Source organism: Orbicella franksi, chromosome 4 (assembly GCF_964199315.1).
Source record: "Orbicella franksi chromosome 4, jaOrbFran1.1, whole genome shotgun sequence".
Classification (NCBI taxonomy): domain Eukaryota; kingdom Metazoa; phylum Cnidaria; class Anthozoa; order Scleractinia; family Merulinidae; genus Orbicella; species Orbicella franksi.
The window spans coordinates 21,071,282-21,098,077 of record NC_138148.1 but is presented as its reverse complement, the minus strand read 5'-3'; the positions used below and the strand labels follow the sequence as shown (position 1 = coordinate 21,098,077).

The window sequence follows — 26,796 nt, the reverse complement described above, 5'->3', positions numbered from 1 at the left end:
ATTATAGCCTAATTGTAGATCTTAAGGTCCAATTCTATTCTTTTGAGAGTGAGAAATGTTCTTAACCTAAGCACGTTGCATTGCTTCTGAAAATAGACTTAGTCTCTGAGAATTTCTCTATCACATGAAAACCGTTTCCAAGTAGCTGTTTGTTTGAAGTCAATCAAAATTGACAAAACAACCATCTTCACAGTCCCTGTGCTTGAAACCGTCAATGCAACAAGTCACGTGATATTCTAAACAGGTGTACAGGAAATTCAATTGTGCACTTCTGTTTCAATTGATTCCACCGGCTACATGATTACGAAAGAGGAATAGATTTGAAGAAAATTGTCCTTTTTGATAGTTAGGACTAACATTTTAACAAAGATTAACAAGGGCAATCAATTACAGCAAAATTTACGTTGAAATTCTTCGTCGAAAATAAGATAAAAACTGAATTTATTCGTTTCAGCAAATTTATACGTTTCCTTTGTTTAAAATGTCACCCTGGATGAAATTTTGTGACATCATTGTCAAGCAAGTTTATCCTAGTGCACCAAATAACATTGTTTATTGTAAATATGCGAGTAACACGTGACATTTGAATATCAAAGTATCAGCTAGACGAAACTGAATGTATGAATTGATGAGGTGATTCAGAGCCGAAAAATTGTGTTACAAATTTTCGGGAGCCAAGCTTTCCAGGAAATCAAGTTAATCTGGTTTGTATCACTCCACGACTGGTAAACGAACAGGTAAACATACACGATGACTTACAAGAAGAGTTCGGCGAGCTTAATCCAAAGCTCTATTTCTGTTGTCACAAAACTGAAGTGCGTGGTATTTAAGAATTAGAGAGAAATGTAAAACGAAACAATCCATAGGTAAAAGCGAGGAGGGAGGTTATGTTCTCAAATAATTAGATCATTTTATAAATTCAATATCATTCAGCGGCTTCCTTGATGAGAGAAATTATACACGCGCAGAACTGAGAAGAATCGATTTAACTGCGTTTTAGTCTGTCATAAACATTTTTACCCAATATTAGAGCACACGATATCTCATTTTATTGTTATTTACAATATAAACAAAAAGTGAATATGAAGGAGTCTGAAGTGAAATTCTATATCCCTTAGGAATAGAAAACTGTAGCCATATTCTTGATCCACGGTCACATGATTTTTTATAATTGTTGTTATACACAAAGGGTTATTATCCTGGCATTTGCATGCACGCCATGTAAACTTGTGAAGAGTGATCTCCATATCGGCTATAGATCTCTGGAGGGAAACAGCTCACAAATAACATTATTAAATATGCCAAGCTATTAACTAGCGAGCAAGTGGGTGTAGTGTGTTGTCGAATAGGTTTATTCTGTTTGTTCATACGCACCGCGTGGATGTGTGTGTTTTCTACATTTACATAATGTGCTATCCTACTTAATCCAGTACAACGATTAGGCAGCTGCACTTTTTTATAGAAACATGTTGCTACGGCTGCGCACGCTTAATAATACCAGAGCACCATAAAAGCAACAAATTACCAAGTGAAAAAACGTACACCAATCACTTCGAGTAATTCTTCTTTTCAATGTTCTTCTCTTCGAGTAAAGCGGATTTAAATGCAAAATTTGGTAAATGGAAAATTCCCTTCGATTTTCAGGTGTTAAAAACAAAACGTCATCAAGCGGTTTCTATTTGTTTTAAAATATAGCCCACGGTATAAATTAGCATATTTCAAAGACGTCCGCATTATCTGGAGTAAAGTTCGTAATTGTAAGGATCGTGATGTGGTGTTACAAGATGACAAAACTTGTAATTTCCTGAGACGTACAAAGGAATGATTTTTCACCACACTTCTTAACCCATTTGGCGTCATTATTTATTTCTGATCATTTATGCAATTAGCACATTCCGAACACCGGACAAAGAAAAATTTTGAGTCCCCGACGAGACTAGAAGCCACGAGTCCATGACCTCCTAGATACCGGGTGGGCGATCTAACCACTAAGGTACAGAAATACGCATGGAGAAGAAGTACTAGGTTCACATGTGGACAATATGACGTGGAAACTGTTCCTCATATTGAAATATAAAATCAAACAAATAGCAATCATTGTTATGACCAACCAAAAACATGGCGTAAACACAAAACAAAACATTTCTTGACTCGTCTGAATCGTCCTTAATTAAAAGATAGATTTTGTTTACAGCTTTCTTCCGCTGGTATTCGACACAAAGTCAAGTGAGCTATTTAATTAGTTCGTTTAGAGCAAATATTTGTTTGTTACCTCAAAAAGGGGACTGAACTCAAGAGCTCCAGTCCTCTAGTGCCATAATGTATTCCTTTACCTTGGTCATTATTTACCGAAAGACGATACTGGTGCTAGGTCTCACTGATCTGTCACTGGGTAACTTGCGCGGATTCATAACAAATGCGAACCAGCGAGCGAACGTATCGAGAACAGAGCACTTTTAAAGGTAAGCAGTGTTCAAAATGGCCGTATACAGTCAGGCTCATTCTAACTTCGCTCACTCTTCGAAACAAAAACTTCGAAGAATTGTAATAACTGGTTTTGTCAACGTTATTTCCTCTATAAAGAGTGGCCGGAACACTTAAACAACTACAGAGTTTGTAAATTATGATTTACGCTATACTAGTTTTCGGATATGATGGATCATGATACTGTAAAATGGACTAAAATGAGAGCTTTCGTTATGCAATTTTCTTTCATCGGAAAACTAAGTTGATTTGTTGACATAAACGGTGAAGAAGGAGATCAAAACAAGCTGTTTACCAGTCGCTTTCTTATTATTCTCCAAAACGTCCATGAACTAGCTAGTTTCGGATTCTTTCTGACGAAAACCGAGCGCTAAATTCTGAATATAATTGTTTACAGTCTATGCATGTTTCAGTGAAATATAGTTAACATCGATTTCTTGCTGTAGGGGAAAAATTCTTCACATTTACATTTCTTGAAGACATAATCATATCCAGTTTCACCTGCTCAGCACTGACAATGGCGTCAAGGCTTAAGTAATTTAATAATCTCAATTTTCTCAGTTTTCAATCTAGCTCTAGTAGTGGCTGAGAATCGATTTTTCTTTGCAAAAAGAACCATTCAAGAAACACGTTTAAAGTACTGATATTGCAATCTGTTAGTCAGTGCCTAGGGAGGGCTCGACCGAATTTGGGACATTTTTGTTCATTTCTTTGTATAATTGTAATTAGTTGAATTGAAAACAAAGAGAGCAAGCTTTTCACATTACGAAGCACTTGTATTTGATAGTTTTCCTTGCCCTGGCCCAGTTCCAGCCCAACATATTTTGAAGTCTGTCAGTTTGTTATAAAGGAACACAACCCCTCCGGAACAAAATGTGATTTTAACAAAGCCAAAAAAAAATTATTTACCAGTACGGACTGAATTATTGTCAGTCACAATGAACGTTTCATTTGGTAAAAGACACTGCCTAGTTGTTCCCCATGACACGCAAATGGCAACTGCACTTCTGAACATACAGGCGGACAAGGTAATCGAGAAGACAGTTGCTACACTTGGTTATTTTGCTCTCGTACCTGATCACGTTGGAAGATGGCTTTGTCAATACTTTCTTCAAGTGACATCAGCCTCGAAATTCATGCTAAAAGTTAATACCGTCATTACAGACGTACGTAGCTAAAACTAGAGGGTTTTACATGTATTTGAGAGAGCTGTTAGACCCTGCCACTAAGTGTAGGAAAAAAGAACCAGATTTAGCCAGGACCGAGTAAAATAATGTTAAAACTGACCAATTCATTAGTTAAGAAAACCTTCAAAACATATTGTTTTGTTTGAATTAACACATTTGATGATGGTGCTGTCTTCGTCAGTTGAACACCTCTATTTGGAGCTTGAGACTGATTATTTCACTTGTGACGTAATGCTCTTCTTCTCGCCACCGCGTGATGCGTCATCTGATTTATAGCAAGTAGATATATATTGACTAAAGCATTAACCAAATGTTAAATGTCCGATAGGTCGTTTAAGACCTATTTTTATATTTTTTATAAGACCTATTATTGTTTTTTTTTTTTTACCACTATATATTTGGTAATTTTTCTAATTTATAGCAAGTACATACATATTCAGTTGACCAAACCATTAACCAAATGTTTAGTGCCCGATAGGTCGTTTAAGACCTATTTTTATATTTTTATGAAACCTATTATTCTATGTTTTTTTTTACCACTATATATGTGGTAATTTTTCTGATTTATAGCAAGTACATACATATTGACCAAACCATTAACCGAGGGTTAAATGCAGGATGGGTCTTAAAGGGGGGGGGGGGGGGGTTGTCTATCTTTATTAGCTGGTATCTGTTATTGTTTAATGCATCGAATTACTTTCAGGCAAAAGCTTCCTTCCCGTAGAATATCCAAGGAATGATCCAAGATGACCTGATTTGGAAATAAGTTTATGTCCAGCAAGCCCAAAGCGACTTCATGTCCGCTTTCTGTAAACATCTTAGTAAATAAAACTACAGAGAGAATGTGATGCTTCTACACTTGCAAGATTAATTATTGCCTCATACACTTTTCTGAACAACGAACATAGCGTGCTATGGGGTCAATATGTCAAATATTTACGCCAACAAACAACTCTGTTGTTTTTAAACGCTGTTGTTTTAACACTGAACATCAAACTAGGAGTTGGAAGAGTTATCAACAGTTTTGTTTGGAAACGACTACTTGCTAATTTAAAACTACCAGGGGGCAAAGATATTGTCACTTGTTAAAATCATTTTCATGCTCAGGAATTATTTTCTAATGTTCAGTGCCACCTTGGTTTTTTTTTCCTCCGACGATAGAATAGCTTTAAAAGAAAGTGAAAGATTACTCGTTTTCTCTGAGTGGTATTCGCCGGGAAAATCGTAGTTACGTTAAGTAGTTCGTAACATTCGCGTTGCACACCGCGATTTTGAATGTATTATAGTCTAAAGCTGCAAACAGGCCGGCATTCTGTTAGCGTAGAAAAAGTTTCCTGCTCGTAGGATGAAATAGGAAAACTCGAGACACATTCAATGGAATTTTTCTTCTAGAAGAACGCGTTGGATGAGTAATCTAAAACTGAAATGTTCGGAAATATTACTTGCTGTCTGATGTAACAACAGCACGTAGTAATTTCATGGATGTTAAAAATGAGCTTTTTCAGAGCCCGCTTTCATATGGTAAAGGTGAAAAGTTTGTCTTTAATAGCTTATTAAAAAATACATTAAGTTAAAACTACTTCCCCTTTATACATCACGTTTTTGTTTCTGGCTGAATAATAAAACGAATCGATCACTTTTTATTGAATTTTTTTTAAGTAAGCTTTCAAATTGCTGATTGGGATGTCTTGGAGCACGTCCCACAAGAACATTAACTTCTATCTGTCTACTTAATTTGCTTTCATAGAATCTGATTGGTTTTCAATTTATATTTCACAGCAAATATATCGCGCGCAGCTGCTACGGTTGGTGTATTTTACAAGGAGAAAATAGAATAGCAGATTGTCAGAGAATAGGGAACTGCGATTCACAGTCGACCGGATTCAACTGGATTCTACGTATACAGGTCAGTGAAAAAGACGTCAAATATAAAAAAGTAAAGCTTAATACAGGCAGTTAATACTCAGAAAATCCTTATACATCTTCCCATGGATCCCTTGTCTTAATGAAACACTTTCATCTCAAATTGTTATGAATGAATGTTACTCCAGTTCGCCGACCTACTGGCATCTGTAGTCAAATATGATGTTTCGACTTCCTCGTATAATACCTAGAAAGGTGTTAATCACGAGTTCGGTCGACTAAAACGTGACATTACATGCGTTGCTGTCGACTGCGGCAATAAATTCGTTTGAAAGTGACGTTTTTAAATTATTTTGCCCAGAGTTCATTACAAGACACTTAAACCATCAAAAGAAAATGGCATGTCTGTCTCAGTTATCTTGATCTCGGCTTTAATAAAGGAAAACGCCAAGAGTTACTATCAAGACCTGTCCGCAGTATGGTTGATGACTTGTAGGCGCCTCTTATGGCAGCTTAAGTTTCATTTGTGTCAAAACACGTGTTCTTGTTCAAACAAGGGTTTCAAGATTACTTTTAAAGAATTTTAAATTTATTTCTGGAATTTCGGGTATGGGATATAATATTGAATTGTGGGTGTGAAACGATAGCAAATACTTTACACTACAGTTTTATCCTTGTAACAAAATTAAACAAAATTTAAATTCACGGGTAAGAACACCCGTTGAACACTCCTTTCAGTTTTTCTAGAAGTCAAAGCGATCTATGTTTGCTGTTTATATTTCATGTTAGGAAAATGTTAATATTTTTATCTCAAACCATATAAATAAGCATTAGAAAATAGGAAATACTGTAGATTTATCTTAATTTCGTAAGATATACATACCGTGAAAACAAAAATAGAAATGCAAGTTGAACAAAATGTTAGATGGTGGTTGATAGTTTGTGTTACCAACCTTAATTAAGGTAACTAATAACAATAGTATGCAGAAGCTTATGACCTTCACTAATGGACATTTCAATTCGGAATAACGCCAAAACTTGAAATGAATTTTAATGGCACAGCTCTTTAATTTAAATTTTGTATTATGATGGTACTCTATATTTATTACGATTGTCAGAGAGAAGTTTTACATGTAATTTTTTTTCTTGTGAGAGAAATCCGGCAACGAAGAAAAATAACAAACATTTCGGTCAGATTTTATCAGCTGGAACCGACAAACAATTAAAAAGCTAAATGTAATATAGAAGTAACTCCCTTTCCGTATTAAAATAAGTTGAGTATTTTAATACATTATTGTAAGTTGGAAATTGAACACCGGAACTAAAGCACAGTGGATTCATATAAATCAGTTGGCCAGCCAATGCCTTGACGTTATTTTTTCTTTTTGAGGCTTTGTTTTGAAAACCGTACACAATAGGCCTGAGGTTAAAAGTAAATTCTAAAATTCTGCCATTGTATTCTGATTTTGGCATCGCTTGTATATTAAGAAAACAAATATCTATCATTTAACTTTAACACAAAATAGTACATTTCCTTCGCGAATGAAATTCGTTTTTTGATTTATTTTCATGTTAGGTATTTATATGTTAAAAGCATTTTAAGCACATGTACTTAAAGTAAAATTAAACAGTATTGCATGACAATTACTGCACAAATAATATCCATTAGAAGCAGGGCTCTTGCAGTCAGATATTCATAGAAAATCATGAATTAAGGATGAAGGTGATATATTTCTGACTTATCGCAAAATCTCTCAGTAACTCAGAGATCCAGAAATTGAAAGCGAATTACCTGGGCTTTTCACTAGTCTAAAACAATATTCGCCTTTTACTCTGTTGAATTTGTTCAGCATGAAAATAGGCCGGTCTGTTAACGTTTGACGGAAGCGCAGTTGGATGTAGCAAGAATGTAGTGCTTCAATATCAGTAAGAGCAACTGTTTTGCTGGAATCGTGCTGTGATATTTAAAAATACATATATGTACCACTCAAACTGAGCTGTATTTTCTAATAAGTAAACTTGCTTTCCAATGTATCAGACAAACATTTATGGCCTATGATAACACCTCCATCCTTCTCTCTCAACGCTCGAGATCAAGGAAAACTGGCATGCACATGCTCTAAGTAGACCAATCAGATTTGATAGTAAGTATGTTGTATCTTCCTCTTTACAAAGGCGGGCTGACTTTCCTGCCCTGGGGCCCGTTTCTCGAAAGCTCCGGAAACTTTTCGGGTCAGCGAAGCCATTTTTAATTAGTCTATATCTCAAAACAGAGAGGGGTATACACCTGAAACTTTTTGTATGAAGAGAACCTCTCTTCATATTAAGAATACGTGAATAAAACAGCTCTGTAATCATAGGGTTTGAGATTTTGCTACGGTTTTCCGGGTGCTAAAACATTTCGGGACCTTCGAGAAACGGGCCCCTGCTCACAAAACTCAGCATTGAAAAAGGACCATAAAGAAGAGTTAAGTAGAGCGATTGCAGATCAATTGGACTTGAAACCTGGTTGACCTCAAGCTGATTGATGATAAACTGAGTGCTTAGATTTCAGTCATTTAACTTGTATTTAACCACAAGGACCACACAAGTGTTTGAGATCAAGAACTGAGCTTTATCCTGGTTTAACTTGTCAGTCTCAGATGGAAGCAAGAGTATTTCTCAAGTTACATGTTATGCATTTCTATTAAACTGGAAAAGTTGATATTTGCTTATAGGATAAGTGGCATATCAGAATATTTACAATCAGTCGCTATGATGGCTATGTCCAATGTTCATTGCTGGGCTGGCGGAGTTTACTCAGCACAACTGCTGTTTGCGTGTATTTATTTTACCTAGAAATCATTGTTTTGCTACTTATACTAGTTACTTTTTTATGCAAGTTATTTTTGCGCTGCCATTTACTTGACCAAGGCGGTATCCAACCAGAAGCTTCTGCTACCTTGGTCACTGCTCACATATAAATTTTATTTCTTTACAGGGTCATATTTCTCAATTTTATCACTATTTTCATTACTTTACCTTATAAAATTTATCTAAAGCCCTGTATAGTGTAAATAAAGAATTGAACTGATTGAATTACTGTTAAACTACATCCAGTCTGCGCTATAAAAGTTCTTATTCATAAATGTCAACGTCGGTAGCTGTTCAAGAGATTAGTGGAACCGAACTTTATTTATGTACCCCAGTAACTTATTTCAAAACACTTTTCTTTGTTTTTTAGGGAAAATGAACAACTCCACACCAGTCAATCAAACATTGCCATCGCCTGAGACGATAACACCGTTTTCTATAATGGCTTGGAGCGTAGCTTTTGGCACGTTAGCAGCCATGGCCATATTTGGAAACTCAACCGTCATTCTGGCGTTCAGTCGAAATATTAAATTGCACACGCGCACTAACTACATTATAGTAGGACTAGCAACCGCTGACCTGCTGGTAGGATTCATTGCAGTTCCACTCTATATCAGCATGATACTTCTGTACAAACGTCATCTTGCAATACCTCTGGTTTTGAGTGTGATTTACCACGCAATGGATGTGTTTGGAGGTTTCGCTTCCATATTTCATTTGATGTTAATAAGCTTGGAACGTTTCTATGCTATTGCGTTTCCGGTGAGTCATCGGAATTCATCCAAAGTTGTCTATTTTGGTGTTTTAGTGATTTGCTGGGCGACTGCAGGATCTCTATCCTTCATCCACTCAATCAGATACAGTAACTACAATATCACAAGAGCTTTCTTCATTCTCTTTTGCGTTTGCTTCACGGTAGCCTTTATTGTCATCTGTTCCATGTATCTCGGAATATGGCGAAAAGCAAAAGCAAAGAAGTTGATGAGGAAGGGTTCAAGGAAGACACTTCAGAAAAGAGATCATGAAGTCATGATTGCCATGTCCCTTCTTATCGTCATTATCATTTTTGCCGTGACCTGGCTGCCATTCTTTTGTATAAACGCAGTTTACTTTTTTCAATCGGAACTAAAACGAAGAGCAATATCGTTTGAAGTCATTCAGTTCACCAAGCTCTTACACTACTCCAACTCCGCCATTAATCCAATTATTTACTCGCTAAAAATTCCCGGATTTAAAAAAACCTTTACAAGCCTGCTAAAGCGGGAGTCAACGAGATCACTAAGAACTTCGTTTAGTATGTTACGACGAGATTCTTCAAAGAAGCCTGTGGCTCAAGCCGATAGGCAAGACCACTGTTGATTGTAGGTGCTGAGAGCAGGACGTAGAGAGAGAGAGAGAGAGAGAGAGAGAGAGAGAGAGAGAGAGAGAGAGAGAGAGAGAGAGAGAGAGAGTCTAAAGGCTGTATATCGCGTTAAGAATATAAAAAGTAATTATTCAAATCATCATACTGAGGCTGTGAATGTTGTAGCAATGAGATCCAACTCTGTTAAAAGAAGAAATAGGTCACGTTCGATATATCAATATTCTAACATGGCTCCGAAGCTTTCAGGACAAACTTCCATATTTGGTGTTGTTTTCTTTGTATCCAAGTCTCTTTTGGGAATTGAGAGACAAAAGAAACTTTAAAAAAATTACAATTTTTAAATATTGATATATCGAGCGTGGCCTAAAAACACAAGTTCTGAAAAATCGATCACAGGAAATAAAACTTCTCGTCTTAATTAAGGTTAGGTCAGCGCTCTATAATTCTACGTCGCACGTTTTACACTTGTTTCAGTTGTTATATCCCATCTACGATATAGATCGTTTTCACGTGACGTCATCACTTTCTAAAATCCAAACTAAAGAGCCACCGAAGTTTTTATCCTCACCAGGCATAAGAGGCGGTATATTTATATCTGTTTACAATTTTACAGCTCAATAGCGTGCTTCGTTTGGAATCCAGAGCATTTTGAATTTTAGGGTTGTGGAGGTGCGTGACACAAGGTTACAATCGAGTTTGTCGAAAAATGTGTACTTATCTCATGACTTTGAGCCTTTCTAGACGTTAGGGCATTAGGAAAAGTGCTAATGTAAATGCTTGTTTAATCAGTACTGATAATCAGTCGCCTAGATAGCCAAAGTAAGTTCCAGTTTACACTATTTTCCGGCCACCACATTGGTGTACCACAGAGGTACACCAACATGGCGTTTTTATACTGGGCTCTGTAAATATCTGCGAAACATTTCGACGAATATCTGAAGTTTGAGAAAACGCACAGGCCTAAAACTTGGAGAAGTGTCTTATTTAGTTATCTTCTGCAACATCATAATTTCATAGCATTTTCCACTGGATGGTTTTCGATTTTTTTTTTTATTGCGTGACAGTGAAAACGACCTATTGTTATGGACGCGTTTTTTTGCTCGGAATAATCAATACGCAAAAACGGGTTGGACTTAGGAGACTTAGTGAAAGTCCCGTACATAAATTGTCTAGCATCCGAACATACAAAAAATTTTGGATTTTGTGCACTCTCTGGTTGACTAAAAAACTCCAACGTGGTTATTCGCTTCAGCTGAAAAAATTCGCGTCAAAATCTTAACTTAGCTATAGAATTCTTTAAACTTTGGCTGGGATCGGAAAATAAGTTATTTGTGCCAGAAATGCATATATTGAAAAAGGCGGTTACCGACTTCGTTCCTGAGGTAAAGCGTGTGGAAAAACACCCTGGTTTCGAAACAGTGGCGCATGTTACTCAGAATGTTCTCCAGGATTTAATAACAAATATCGAAGATATTTCAACGGAGGCAAACTGTCGTTGTCTGTTACGTGATAAATTCAAAATGTTCCATTTCTTTGGAGTTCTTTGAAGCCATCGCACCATGGGTATTTCATTTCAACAAAAGTGGTTCTTCCCAAAAGCCTGTTAGGCCCACAAGCAGTTTACAAGGGTCCGGACAAATTTTTGCACGGACGAATTTTGTTCGTGGACCGCCTGTTTACATGGATCCGTGCAAATTCTGTTACAGATTGCAGCGGTGTATACACGGATCCGTGCAAATTTTAGACCAGTCGCGGCACCTGAATGGCTTTTTTACGTCTCTGTTGTGATTGGTTATCGCTAATGTTTTAAGTCAATCATGTTGCAGCCGATGCAGAACGCGGCAAATCAAACAGGGTGATAGACAAAAACTTCACGTGGTCCGATGCTACATGTAGTTATTGACTACAAAACAGGAAAAGCCGGGGAAGGAGTTGATTGGGAAACGGTCCGGAGCAAGTACGAAGACGTAACCAGCTAATCCGGCTAAAATAGCGATGCATGCTGCCACCGCTCGTCTCCTCATATCTGTAATCTGCTTTTGTTTCTTTCTTTTGTCTTAAATTTAACAAAATGGGACAAACTAGGGACAAAATGTAACAAACTGTTTCTTTTTTGCTAAGCAACCAGGCAAAACATAACTAGATTCGAGGCCTTAGCTTAACTGCGCTATCCGAGTAAAAAGTTGCTCGGTTCGGGTGTTTGCACGATTCGGTACGAAATATGGAACTGTGTCGGTCAAAAAATTGACCTTCTTTTTTCAGGTCCCAAACTTGCAGAGAGAGAGCGCGGGGGCCGATCGATTGTGTCGTGTGAATGCAGTGCGAACTCATTCATTCTGGAACGAAACTCATTCCCGAATGAAGATCATTCCAGAATCATGTGACTAGCCCTTTAACAAAGTAAAAAAACCGTGTTCTTTTCAAAAGAAATAAAGCTTCTACACTGACTGTCAGCAAAAACAAGCCTAAAAAAACATTTATAATGCTGCATGCTAACTTTACTTTGTTTTACTACTTTTCAGTCACTTTTACGCTGTCTACAAGACAGCACGGACAAAATAATAATAAAAAAAAATCATAAATGACATTATTACCTTATCTGAGTGCCTCCCTGGGGAATAGGTGTTCCCTTTAAATTACTTAGTAAAAAGAGAAGGCAAAAAGTGCTCAGTAGCAGCTGGCATGTCTTTTAAAGTTTCTAGAGATGCCACTTGGAGAAAGTTTAGTGCAGCGCAATAGGGAGAATAGCGTGTTTCTGTCGAGGGTCTATGGGTTGATAGTGGACTCCGTGAAACATCAGCGCACAGACCCTAGAAACACTCTTAATATATAGATTTAGGGCAGCCTAAAAGCGTAGCTCCTTGGCCGGGTTGTTCAAAACCCGATTAAGCTAACCCAGAAAAAGGTAGAATTTTGATTTGAGTTTTGTAACTTTGCGGTGAGGTTTCTGTATACTGTTTGGCCTTCTGTTTTGAGTTTTAATAATCACCATATACACAAAAAAACCCAGCAAAACACATTTGTATAGAAGAAAAAGTTATAATTCGATTAACTTTTAATCCTGGGTTAGCGTAAACTGGCTTCCGAGCAATCCTGCCCTGTTTCCAACAAGCTAACCCAATATGAGCCCGCGATCCAATCGATAACCAGCGCTTGGTCACCGGTCAACTTCAAGAAAACACGTGACCTCGAGGAACTGTAAACCTGAGCCCGCGATATGGTCACGTGATACTGGTCAGCGGATACCTTGTATTGACAGGTGTCAATTGATCATAACATGGATGTCCAATATCAGGGAAGTACACGGTAAACCAAGGCTGCATGTCTCTGTCAACCTATTATTTGGAGTATGGCCACCATGTTGCGCGACTCCGTCGTCGTCGTCGTCGTCGTGCGTACGCGCCCACGAGTAATACCGCTAGCCATGATAACCATGAGAAAATCAACTCATGGGTTTCCTTTTCTTTCCCATATGAGTATGGGGCTCCGCTTGGCGGCCCTTCGGGCCGCCGGAGCTCCGCTACTATTGTTACATTACATGATCAGTGAAGAAGCTCATGAAAGGCAGCTTCTTATAAAAAGTTTTTTTTTTAAACGAATTCAAAGTAGAAAGAATTCAAACCCAACCCTCCTCGTCCCAAATATGGATTCAGGTGAAAGATAGCTCGAAGAATAAGTCAATTAACTGGCTGAAAAGTGAGGCAAACTACAATTCTGTAAAACGACAGTTGGACACAGAAGTTTCAGGTTGCTGAGAAACCCAGGTTATCATTTCTCATTTCGCACGCTTTTGCAGGTCAACAGATGACCTTCAAAATTTCTTTTTGAATGTTAATGGTACAATAAAACATTAATTTTCAGACCTCACTACAAATAACAAACCTGACAAGTGACGTCACGCGGGTAATAAAGTGAGGTCACGCGGGGAGTATCTCAATGACGGTTTGAATATTTTCTACTAATAGGAGGTTAATAAACGAAGTTGTCATTTGTTATAATTTCATCATTCTTAAGTTTGTCCCTCGTAATCACAAAATCGCATCCATCGTAAAAAGAACTTGAGAGTAGCTTCTTGTGTTTCTGCTAGGGGGGCTGGCAGCGAGGCCTGGAACCGAGTTTCTATGATCGCCCCAGTTAAGAAATTTGGCCGAGCGAGACTAAGTACTGATTCGTGGAAAACAAACATGGCGGACTTCCATTAGCCTGCGAACGCAGACGTATTTCCGGCTGTCACTTGGTTCCGCCGAAAAATAACGTCTGCGAACCCGAGCCAGCAAACGATTTCTGTGACGTAGGAATTCTAAGCCAATCACAGTTTAGCTCAAATAACCCCAGAACTACTGCGCGACTCTGCGCGAGGTATTCGCTGCGAGGAGCACTCGAGTTTTATTCTATCATGGAATCTGATTGGCTAAGGAGAAACAAAAGTCATTACGTCACAGAAATCGTTACCTGGCTCGGGTTCGAAGACGTTATTTTTCGGCAGAACCAAGTGACAGCCGGAAATACGTCTGCGTTCGCAGGCTAGACTTCCATGAGCGGAAGGCGTTTGTAAACGTTTTGCATGTTTGACGTTCAAACATCTTAGGAAATGTTCCAGTTGCCCAACATCTAAATTTTGGATATTTTGAGGCATCGGGGATAAATATTCCAGTGTAAACTTGCGAGCGGGAACTCCATTATGAATTAATGTCGATGTTTAATTCAGTGGGTGTGAGCCAGATTGCAGTCATCTATTTCATTCGAGCAGTGGTGCATTCGAGCATTCGAGTAATGGTGTCATATCAACGGGATAAACTGAAGTGTTTCTGTATTTCTGGACTTTGGTGGTAAGGGTTGCCTTATTTGAACAGCTTCGTGACCCTTTACAGCGTTGAAGTTAGTTATAGCAATACAGTAGGTACGGCGCCTTCCTGTTACGGGCCGTTACGTTAAGGTGGAGGATTTTGCCTCTCACCGAATAACTTATCAGGTGAGGTCTGTTTCAGTTTCAGACATAGCATCTGACATTATTTGTTGAATACTGGATACGTCCCTCGGCAGTATTGAGAATCATCACCATCTCTTTGGTCCTATTTGAAACTAATAATTTATTTTTTTGTTTCTTCATGATCATCCTCAGACTTTCGTTTTGATCTTCTAGACTTTACTGCTTGAATAATTGGCCCCATTAAGCAGTTATGATAGAGATTTTGCAGGAAGTTTGACTTTATTACCTCATTTTGTTGACCTTTCTGTAGTCCACTATTTTTTTGGCTGCCTCTGAAACAGTTTACAAACAGTTCATGCTCCTCTATTCCACAAAGAATTGCCATTTGAGACAAGCACAATTAGAGAATGCATTCATCTGACTTTATTTTAGCTTTCCTTATTGTCTTATTTTACTGTCCTTTCATTAAAGGAGCTAGCTACCGCTAGGCAAAACTTCAGGCCAATTTTGATATGTTTAACTCCTTATCCATCTCTTTGCCTTGAAGGAATAAAACAAAGATCCCTTGCAATTGATACAACTTCTTGTTATTTTCCAAAGCGTTGGAGTCAAGTATCAAAATTGGCCTATTTCAACATCGTGAAGGTTCTGTTGACTCAGGTTTGTCCAAGCTAAAGTCATTTTTCTGGGTAAATGACCATTTTGCCTGTCTAGCTCATTACTAACTAGCACACACATACAGGTAACAGGGCTCATTTGCCTTCCCTGAGTCCCTGGTTTTATTTCATATCTCAATTTGCAGATGAGTGTATGGAAGCCCGATTTCAGTTGATCTCCAGAAGTATGACAGAGTTTTCTTCCACCACAAATCATGCCAAAGCATGTGAGCAGAAGCTGCTTTCTTTATTTCTACGAGTCAAGAAATTCTAAATAGCTTGTAAATGAAATACCTCAACCTAGTAAAAGTTCACAGTCAATCTGTACCCAGCAATTCCATTTTGGGCATTCCCATGCAGAAGCTCAAGAAGGAATATGCTTTCAAGTTTTAGAGTTCAAACTGGTACTGAACAGTAAGGAATGGAGGTTTCCAAAGCTTTTACTATCACTGCATTATTGAAACATGCCACTCTTGTTGAGTGCTCTGTAACTGTCTTCAAGTTTCATGATTTAAATCACTCGTAGAATGTCTTCAAACTCAACATATCACAGGGAAATCATAAAGTAGATGCGGTGTTTCATAAGTAAATCAAGACGGACAAAACTGTAGATAGAAAAGCCTATTGAATGTAAGCTCGAGTTTATAATACAAAACGCTGAACAGTTAGGAAATATTTCAAAGACTTACATTCAGAGGCTTCGCGCTATATGATGGCAGTCAAGAAACAGTTCGACATCGCTATTTTGCACAGAAATTAGAGAAGAATAATTGCAAAGGAAGTCTTCTCTTTCGTCGGTGTGAAAATGGGAGTTAAGTTAATGAACTTTAGAATTTCCACGGCAAAATAAAAACAGAATACAATAGTTATCTTCCTGATACAGCAACCAAGAATGTGAAATTCACTTAAGCTCAGCAGGAAAATATCAGCCTGAAACTTGTCGCTAATCTGACACAAAGTTGGCCGTCATTCCCTTAGTCCTGATTGTCTCAGAACTGTTGCTACAAAGTACTAAGAGCGAATAAAAAAATATCGAATCGAAGGCAAATCCTGCACAGAAGTGGCGGCGAAACATGTTGCGGTTCCGTGTTATGTTCGCGATCTGTGCATGCCGGCTACGGTTCTCAAATGATTGACAGATTTCTTTACTGGGGCGAACATAGAAACCAGAAAAGCGGCGAGATCAAAGGTAGCTGCCAGCCCCCCGCTCCTGATTTCTGCTTTCGCTCCAAACCATATCGTACGATCTAATCAAGGCCATGCATGTGGCTTATACACGATAATATGTTAATTGTATGACGTTTGAATGATCACCTTTTTATCCGTACACTGTAAGTATTACTCTCAAGTGATGTATTCAATGTGGAAGTGAAAGTAGTTTTAAACTGCTTCGTGATCGATCCAGCTAGTTAAGAATGCATTAAGAATGCGTTAAGAATGCGTTAAATTAATAATCTGACTAAAGTATTGCTCGACTAGGAATTAAATCTTGGGATTTACTTCTAGTTACGACTTCAGATGGCGTTGTTACGGTTATGGCGGGAAGGCTGGCTCGTCTGGCGCAGTTGTCTTCAGCTAGCCGTGTTACTTTGTGGTTGTTGCCATGAGTATCCACAAAACCGTTAGCGTTATCTCCAAAGCTTCGCGGAGAATTTTTTACAGCGAGGCTATCCAACTCGATAGAATCACGTGCAGGAATCATATACTTGAGTCCGAGAAGTTTGAAGAAAGTGTCTCTGTATTCTGGAATGCGTAAGCCGTATACCAGTGGATTAACTGCAGAGTTACTAAAATGAAGCAACTTGGTAAAGTAAAAGATTCTCCACGAGACACAATAGTGTCTACAGAAATGAAGTACCGCGCGAACCACGAAAAATGGTAACCAGGCAACAAAAAATAAACCAATGACAATGAACAAGGTGAGGGACGTCTTTAAAGCTGTATCCGGGGCTTTCCTGAGGCGAGTTTTGGCTTTGAACCAGATACCAGTGTAAGTCACAGACATTATCAACAGCGGTATCACAAACAGAATGTTAATTAGATAGAAACGAAAATCTATGGTTGGTTTGCTGACTGGCAGAAAGAAAGAGCTGGAAACAAGAGCGGAAGTAATCCAAATTCCCAGTAAGAAGACATGGTACATCCTTTGCGTGGCTCTTCGATGTCTCCACGGGTAAACTGTTGCAAAGAACCGCTCGATACTTATTGCAGTCAAATGAAAAATGGAGTTTAACGCGGCAAAAACATCCAGGACGTCATAAATTATGGTTATCTTGGTATTTCCGGAAGTACTGTTACCTTTCCAAGCCAAATATAACATGTACATCCACATTGGAATAGAAAGCAGCCCCACCAATACATCAGCTATAGCTAAACCAGCCACAAAGAAAGTCACGTGGTGACGGAGATTGGAAGACATGAAGAACGAAGCAAGCACCAATGTATTGCCAAATATGGCAGCAATAGCAGCAAAGCCACAAGGTAGGCACCAGGCCACAAGCTCACCAACAGACAGCTCGGTCAGCCAGGGATCTGGTGATATGCTTTCAGTTAGATTCGTCGTGGTAGGATACATGGTTCCTCGAGCTTAAATTCTGTGAAGGAAAAAAAGTAATATACACTTAGATTAAACACATAGATGCATATCTGGTGGATCAGAGTTTACTCTCTGCAGTAACTGTGGTCATTTTACGTTAATATTTTGCTCAGTAGGCTTCAGAACAGTGCCAATATGCAAACAGACGCAAATTTACTGTTCATTAAAGTACATTAAAGTCTTTCTCGGCGACATTGTTTGGCGACATTACTTCCATCTCGCCGATAGTATCGATCGTTGCGATCACATAGACACTACTAACATGACTGGCAAGTAAATCTGACTAATAAGGATATTTAAAAAATACGGGATGTGCTGTAGTCACCCGCTACCAGTGCTCAGATGTAATTTATTGGACTGTATTTGTTTTTATATTCTTCATGTCAACACAGAGCTGTCTTGCGCGTTCACCGATAACTACATACATACATATACGTTTTATTGAGCCTCCCCATTGGGGCATTTCAGGAACAATCAATTTAAAATTTACAATAATTAAACTGTTTTAAATGCACGTCACGTTAAAATGTTAAAAATATGTTCAATTAAATAGAAACTAAGATAGCATCGTAAATATGTATAAAATACTAAGCCATTTAAACATTAAAATAATTTATCGAGATGCTTAGAAGCTAAAATTTTTTTTAATAGCTGATGTAGCAAGGTCTTCTTAAAGGTTGCTACCGATTCGCACAGTTTTAAGGTCGGCACTGGAGAATTCACCAGAGGAGTAAAACCAGCTGTACATCAACGATGAAGCATGTGAAGTCCTTCCATTAACCCCAATTTTTTTCTTTGTTAAACAGGAGGCAAAAAGTTTCTTTTTAATTCCTTTGCTGAATGACGAGTTACATTTCTGTATTTTTGTCCCGTCGAAATGGCTTGAAATGGCGAGATACACTCTCCTTAAATGTAAAGCTTTGTGGATGAATAGTGGAAAGAAAATGTTTATATCTCGCTGAGCCCCTTCCCGCAAAAAAACCTGAGACGGCATCTGCCACGGAGCCCGGGCTACGTAAATGTCTACCGGTACTTCTTCTTATTCGGGGCCGCTTTAAATTCTAACATTTGCTTTTCTTCTCCATAGACCTCAATTATGATTTTTTTCTCTCTATTTGTGGTAGGTCTTCTTCTAGTTGCGCCTGCCTGTACACTGCTACTAAGCTACTGAGCTTCTAACAGAAAGGAAACGGCCCGGGGGGGGTACTCGCTTATATGAGTTATATAGGTACGTGCGGCCCCAAAGGGTATGGTTTTCAGCCGTTTTGGTCCATTTTAGCTGATTTTGGCTATTTTGGTCAAATATAGGGTAAAGGTTTTGGGAAGCGGGCCGCACACCCCCTAAACATGAGTTTATTCAGCTTTTTTGGCCGCTGACTTGAAACCTACTTACATTAGGAGGAATCTTTGTCTATTTTTCTCTTCTTTACGCGCTGCACGCGTGGACACTTGCTGCCAAGATCTCGCGACAACGTCTGCTTTTACTCGGTTACCGTCGGTTACTGAGCTAAACCATGCCTGATGAGGCGTTCAACTGTCGACAAACCTAGGTTGGCTTACTTTTGGTTTTGCCGCCATTTACCGAGGTTTCCTACTGTGATTTCACGATTAAAAATTTCACCTCACTTAAGTTAAAAGAAAACCAAGGTAAACATCTCTCGTGATAACAAGGGCTTGTATGTTGAATAAAGAAAATTACGAATGCGCGCGCGTCAATTTCAACTGCAGGGCAGATTAAACATTAATGATTAATAGGCCTGCTCGCAACCACTTAATTGAAGTACTTCTCTCAGTCTTAAAATAACGCTATGAATACCCTGTGACGGTACATTTGTCTTCACGGTCGATAAGATTAACTGAAGAACAGAAATTGATGAACATCATCTCAGAAAATTCATACTTGAGAAATAACACATTTTACCAAATTTGGTCATATAACGATACAGCCCATGATACCTAATTAGTGAGTTTTCACCTGTTTATAAAGACATATGTTGCCTTATTTAACTAACCAGCCACAACACTACAGACAGATATAAATTACCAATGATAATCGAAACATTGTCAGTTAAATGATAATTATTGGCTCAGTAAAACCTACGTAAGCGAGAGCTTATTCACAAACACGTTAAAATTGACACTGATCTGTTTGAAATTGGAAAACACAAACTTATCACAGTTCCGTCCAACGTAGCAATTTGCTGACTTTCCTCGTGTTTCCTCAGGAAACGATCATATCTACCTATTTTTGTGTTTTCCTCTTGCTGTCTTCCCTGATAGACAGGACCTATTGTTCTTCAGGTAAGATTCTAAAACTTTAGTTGTTTGATAATGTTTAGCTGTTAATGCTTTTAAGCAGGTGATGTGTCCAACACACTTTAAAAACAAATTATATAGAAATGTTATAAGAAACGATTTGGAAATACATGAGACAAGAAATATAAGTGATAGAAACCGACGTTTCGGTGCATCTTGCGCCATTATCAAGGTTACATAATTAAAGATAACAAGCGGTTTGTGAAGAGGCTAAGTTGAAGCGAATTTGCATAAAAGACTGCGAAGCTAATAGACCAATTTCGCTGTGTTAAAATTCACCCTAACAAAATAGACCTCAGCACGAGGTTCTGGGGAATAACCCCAAAAACTTTGTAGTTATTCCCCAGAGCCTCGCACTGGGGTCTATTGTTTAAGGCTGAATTTTAATATATCGAAATTGGTCTGTTACATGAATACTTTAGCACGAAGAGAGTCGGACTGTATGCAGATAGAGAACCTAAGTTGTTGCATTATCAGAAAGGAAATTCCACCAAAATAACGAAATAGTCGAAACACCGTCGGCGGAAAATTTTCACACTTTGTTTAAAAGTGAACGAATAGTGTTTTGCTTAATTTCTTTGTCAGTGTTTTGTATTCGGTTAATAGTTTCTTGCCATTTGTATTAAGCTTCTTTCAAGGCCATGCTAGGCCCCTAATTCATTACAGATTTAACCATATATAAGACATAAGACGAGGTTTTATTACGAGCAATACTAGGTGGCGATCTTTGTTAGCCAGCTTCACACAGGCAAAACGAGCACTAAAAGTTATCGCATTTACTTCAATGCACATAGCTTCTCATAGCTGGGAACGATTTTGTTCGCCCCAGAAGGGGACGACTATTCGAGAGTGAGGGCTATTGCGTGATTGGAATGGGGGTGATTTCTTCTCAAATACTGCGCGTATAAGGTACGATGTACTCCTTTAATTAGGTACAACTTGTGTAAGAAGGGCAAAAGATAAAGAGCAAAATTAGATGATAAGTATGCGGTTGGTTTATTGAAAACAGTTAAGACAGCATTGGTGGCTCTGATGTTCTCATTCAGCATGTATTTATTGAACATTTTATCTCGTATGCCCATTTCTGAATGCAGATAGCAGTGAAAATGATACTGAGATTATCCGACCCTAGAAAGGGTTTTTGAAAGTGTTTTTGGCCCCAGCACTTTGGAGGGGTGAGGGAGGGTGATTATTCCAACTTGGAGACCATTATTTTAAATGTTTCCACCACATGGGGGCGGATACTCGAGGGGAGACTGATCAATCGAGTTAGGGCTATATTGTTATTGCTCGAGGAAACACAGGCCATCTTATCGCATACTGTAGTGTATTGTATCACGTTATCTTTTTATAAGTCTTGCATAATATGCAAGTCCGTATGTGGTATTTTTTCGTGCGTGATTTGCACTCTTCTTCGTAGAGCTGGATCAGTAATAATAAAAACACCGCTACTTACATGCAGCTTTAAGAGCTTTAAGGTCCAACGACGCGAGCAGAATGAAAGCTAACGGAATTAAAATTTCAAAAATGGCTACCATTGCGCGTTTTGGCAACCCAAACCCGCCACGTCCGTGCTAAAGACGAACGACCTGATGGTCAATTGTTTCTGTTGTTGACGAACTGTAAGTATTTCAACGTAAATATTTTCTAGTAGTCAAATGTTGCCCTCAGTATATACTAAAATGAGCCAATGATTTACGTGTTCTTGAGCAGGGTATATATGTTATAGGACACCAGAATAACAGCTTAGTTGTAATTTTCTGCTGTCCTTAATCGTTCTTAGCTCGCAGAATGCAAAACCCAGCTAAAGATTGCGAGACTGTTAAAAAAAAGATTCTGTGATACTATACACACTAAAATGTCAGATAAGATACAACTACTCGGAACTGTTAAAGAAAACTTACATTGAAATATTTCCTAGTCAGTCATCCGGTAGTCATACCAACACCTGACAGCGGGAGAGTGTGCAGAGGAAGCGCTTGATATTACATCCCATGAAAAGATGACGCCATTAATTATTGTACATTATTCAACGATAAGCAAAGCCATTAAGGAGCTTGAAATGGTTCGATTACTTAGCCATTAGTAGTGATGGTCTTATCAGACGAAGTGTGTTATTTCTTTAGACGAGACACTCCTTTCTCCCAGGTGGTTACATAGCCTTTGATATATGCATTTTTCGATGTTATCAGTTGTTAAGTATTTATCTCTGCTGTTGCCTTTTCTGAATTCCCTGTAACTTATATAAAGCAATTCCCTAAACTTACATCCCAAGAAACTCATTTTCGCTGAAATGTTCCCGCATGGATATATAACTGTTGAGATGAAGCTTCATAACCAATGACCGAGTCTTATTCAAAAAACGTAATCATTTTTCGCGCCCCATCCACTCCTCCCCCTCCAAGGCTACTAAATTAAGACTTTATTTTTTCAAAACGATATAAGTTTTTTGAGATTACGACACTCACGCTAGGCATGGAGCTTGCCTCAAACTGAATAAGACCGTATATTAGCAGAATTCGTTTGTTGAAGCTACGACAGCGGAGCTTAACTTGTGTTTCATATCAGTTCTATTTACACAAATTTCCTTCGGAGAGGAAAAGATAACCGCCAGATAATAAGCCCCCCGCTAATATCTTTTTCAAAACTTCTTCGTTATAGGTGGATATAGTCTATACTGCCATTTAGTGGGTGTTAAATATGAATTCAAAGCAATATATTTTTGTCAAGAACTCAACCCTTGGCCGACGCAGTGGAACAAAATGATTACTCTTAGTGAATGATTTTAATGGAACGTAAAAGTGAGCAAAGCTTAAGAATAAAAAAACAGGTTTGCTATCAAAATAAAGTACTCTAAGTCTTGCCGGCGGTTATTTTCACTATAAGAAGATAAATAATTCTGATTAAGGTACAAAAAATTTGCAACAAAGAAAACCGCCTTCTCGCCGTCTCGTCTCTTTCTTGCACGGCGACACTTTTCATTTCCGTAATTCTTATTTTGGTCACAAAGCAAAAAAAAATACTCTTGATTTTCCTAGAAAATTTTTATAACGGTTTAAGCAGTAAATCACTCATGTCGTTTAATTGCTTGCTGTGAAAATTTAGAGAACAGACAAAAAGTGCCATACCTTCATAGCTTCGAATCCTTTTATTTAAGTTCCCAGGGCTGTGTTTGCTAATGGAAACAGTGAACGTCGAACCGAAAATATTTTTCGTAAGTCTCCAATGTACTTTACATGTGATACAAAAGTAGCATTGGCTATCCGTGAACAGTGTTGTAACGAGTGAAGTTACTTGCAAATTTTAGATGTGCATCTATTTTGCAGCGGTATTCCATTACCCAAAACATTCGATGTTTTCACCGGACTCATGCTTGTTTACCGTGAAGTACAAAGCTTATAAGGAAAGCTTAAGACATTTGCTTTAAGATTTCCACCCACAAAGACGAAGCTCGAAATGAAATATACCTTCAATTCCAGCTGGATTATTTCCTTCCTGAAGACCCCTGTTATTCGTAATGTTCGACTCTGCTGCTCAGCAACCTTGAAACTGTCTGGAAACAAATTGAAAGGTCTTAAAATCGAGCTGTCGAACAACCACCTTTTAACTTATGAATTTAATAATGCATTTTACTGGACCATCAATTAGCCGCTACTGCAAATGGAAACGAAGAAAATACTCGAATTTGGGAAGACGTAGCACCTATTTTAAAAGAATTTGATAGGTTTTATCATCTAGCTGCTAAACACCCACGTTCCACGTTTCATATTATGCATTTTAATGGATCATTAAGTTGCAAAACCGAGATCGAATTTTTCCTCTAGTGTAAATGGAAACTAAGAAAACACTCGAATTATGGAAGTCGCGACGTCAGTTCTGAAAGAACTTGAAGGCTCTTAAACACCAGCTGCATAAAAACGACATTTTCACTATTGATAGTTTCGTATTAAATTGCAAAAGTGAGAGCGAATTTTTCCGCTAGTGCAAATGGAAACGAAGAGGACACTCCAATTATGGAAGTCACGACGTCAATTCTGAAAAAAACTTGAAGGCTCTTAAACTCCAGCTGCACAACAACTACATTTTCACTTGACTATTCATTTGAAAAAACGGGGATGAACTTGGCCGTTACTGCAACTGGAAACTAAGAAAACACTCAAACTTAGGAACTGCTGCCTCGCATGTTCTATAAAAACATTGCCCTAGCTGACAGGTAATACGCGTAAGAATTTGTTTTTAACTTTAGCTCGCGAGCCGAGCGGCTGCCTATTCACAGCTTTTCTAGAATTGTTGAAGCCTTATTGAAGTACGTGTAAAGGCGTCTTTTTTTTTAATAAACTGGGACAATTTCACAGTTTAGATTTAAAGTTAGATGTAAATTCTGAATTTAGTCCAACGGAACGAACGTCAAATTTAATAATCGATTCAAATTCGACAGACAAAATCTTAAACTCAAAGTTTAGCTGCAGTCTCTTGTGATCGCCGGCTCCTGCAAATGAACTTTCCGTGGATGGTCTTTCATTAAGCAACTTTAGTTCAACATCAGTAAACAAGCTTAAACATTAACGCAAAATCACTTTCATCAGAATGTTGAAAGTGAGATTTCCTCGAAAAGTGTACACTGAATAAAAGTGTTAATTAAATGCAATAGTGAGATCGAGATGCAATTTCTGGATGCATTATGATATTGATGGCACAGCCCAGGTCAACCCAGTTTGCTTACTTAACGTGACTCTTACGATTTGCTTGAAGGGTAAAACTGCCTGGTGATTTGGGTTAATACCCAAGAGAATGCCTACTGGGGTGGTGTTGGTGGTGGGCTCAAAAAATAACTGGACAAGGGACAGTGAACTGCCATCACTTCGAATAACACAGAGCGCCGGTCTCGGTTTTGGATTCCTATTGTCCTCGGAGCTTTTGAATTTATTTTGTGTAGCAGGAACACTCTTGTCTTGTCTTAAATCATGCTTTAAAATTCAGAAAATGGTCGCGTGCAACAGAACTTTAAAAGGATGAGGAAGGAACAAACGATTGGAGTTGAAAGAGTTATTGATCAACAAATTTGTAACTGCGCCGCAAAGTTGACTTTAGTGGCCAAACAGTTGTCTTATTAATTGTTTCTTTTTTTTCCCCAAAACTATCTGGACTTACTTACGACTTTAATTACGCTCTACTATAGCGAGGCGTTTACATGGAAATTTTGGCCAACTGATGGACGGAAAACAAAACTAATTCTGACTTAGTAACCTAAAATTTATCTGGGCTGGATCATTGCTCTGGCATGAAATTAAACAATAAGCGCAGCACAAAACTTGATTTACCGAGAAAAGGATTAACGTCAATCCCACCGAATTCACGAATGAACTCTTTACCCTAACCTCCAATATTCAGTTCAACTACGTTTTATAATTAGCGCCTGATAAGAGCGCGGGAATACTCCCAAATCAAACGGTTCGGTGATATTTTCAGACTAACAACAAAGCAATCAACAGATTTGGCTAGTGTGGCTAATTCTATTTATCCTTATAACATTGCGACTTTTTGTTACTTGGGATTACATACCTTATCGACGCAAAGATTGGAAACTTTCTGATTCTGGAAATGACGAGACGAGCGGGAATGCGCGCGGCGTCCTGCGGTTCGTTCTGAAATTCAACACCGACCGTGTGCGGCGAAACTCTTCAAAGGAAAGGAAGATTGAATTGAAATTCTGTTTCATCTGTCGCTCTGTGAGATTGAGATTTCTTTTATGTAACAAACAACGTGGTAGGCTGCAAAACGTTTTAATGCTATCAATTGTAAACATATCTCCCTTCCACTGCATATGATCACAATAGAAATCCGGTGCCAACACGGCTGGTGACGAAATCAATTTGAGAGCAAAAGATATTTGATTTCAAAAGCCAGCACTGAGTTGCAATTTGGATTTGGGTTGAACAGCATCATTTTAGAGAATTCTTTTATATGGCATGAGTCGGCGCTCTGTAAAGTTATCGTATTGTTGTTGTATTTCTAAGGCTTGTCTTGTTTTAGTTATGTGCAAAGACGTTTTTCGTTAGAAAAGGAAATTTGTGTACATAAATGAGAGTCGTTAATTATCTTCTTGAATGCAAATTACTTTCCCTGGCTGAAACTTAATGAAACGGTGTGCTTCAAAGGAACTGAAAAAAATAATAATAAATGATGATAATTAGGCGTGTAATGATAAAATTCAAAATAATTCATCTCAACGTAAATTTATCCACATACAGTACACATATAAATAACAAACGCTATATTGCTAGTAAAGACTGCAATAGCGGACTCAGATACAATGTGATCGAGCTTTCTTCTAAAACGCAATTTAGCTACAAATGAAAAGAAGTAGAATTAAGAGCAGGCCATTGATGGCCATGACACATACTACCACTGTTTCATGGGTGCAAATCAAATAACTCTTTCACGATTTAGTGTATACTATATTTGCTCTTCGTTACTTTCCTTATATTAACGTACAGATATGCCAAGAAGGCCATCAACTAAGCTGAGTGGAAAATGAGCCTGGGGAA

The 26,796-nt window shown here is 38.2% G+C and overlaps 2 protein-coding genes across 4 annotated transcripts; one reads left to right on the top strand and one right to left on the bottom strand.

The window, feature by feature from the left end:
• Positions 1–590: 590 nt before the first annotated feature.
• On the top strand, positions 591–9,916 carry LOC145483692 (adenosine receptor A3-like). 3 transcript variants are annotated; one of them, XM_081462234.1, is made up of 3 exons: positions 591–737; positions 5,451–5,577; positions 8,758–9,916. In XM_081462234.1, the coding sequence occupies exon 3, from the start codon at positions 8,763–8,765 to the stop codon at positions 9,744–9,746; it is 984 nt and encodes a 327-aa protein (XP_081318360.1). In that variant the 5' UTR covers positions 591–737; positions 5,451–5,577; positions 8,758–8,762; the 3' UTR covers positions 9,747–9,916. The 3 variants fall into 3 exon arrangements, with proteins under 3 accessions (XP_081318360.1, XP_081318362.1, XP_081318361.1); XM_081462236.1 differs by lacking the exon at positions 591–737 and adding an exon at positions 1,727–2,462; XM_081462235.1 differs by lacking the exon at positions 591–737 and having other exon boundaries at positions 4,364–5,577.
• Positions 9,917–16,055: 6,139 nt separating this feature from the next.
• LOC145483717 (adrenocorticotropic hormone receptor-like) lies at positions 16,056–18,224 on the bottom strand. The gene has a single exon (XM_081462266.1). It carries the CDS (start codon positions 17,909–17,911, stop codon positions 16,796–16,798), a length of 1,116 nt encoding a protein of 371 aa, XP_081318392.1. The 5' UTR covers positions 17,912–18,224; the 3' UTR covers positions 16,056–16,795.
• Positions 18,225–26,796: the final 8,572 nt, after the last annotated feature.

Excerpts from the sequence above, each read along its gene's own strand:
- LOC145483717 (XM_081462266.1), bottom strand. The coding sequence starts at position 17,911 with ATGTATCCTACCACGACGAATCTAACTGAAAGCATATCACCAGATCCC.
- LOC145483692 (XM_081462234.1), top strand. The coding sequence starts at position 8,763 with ATGAACAACTCCACACCAGTCAATCAAACATTGCCATCGCCTGAGACG.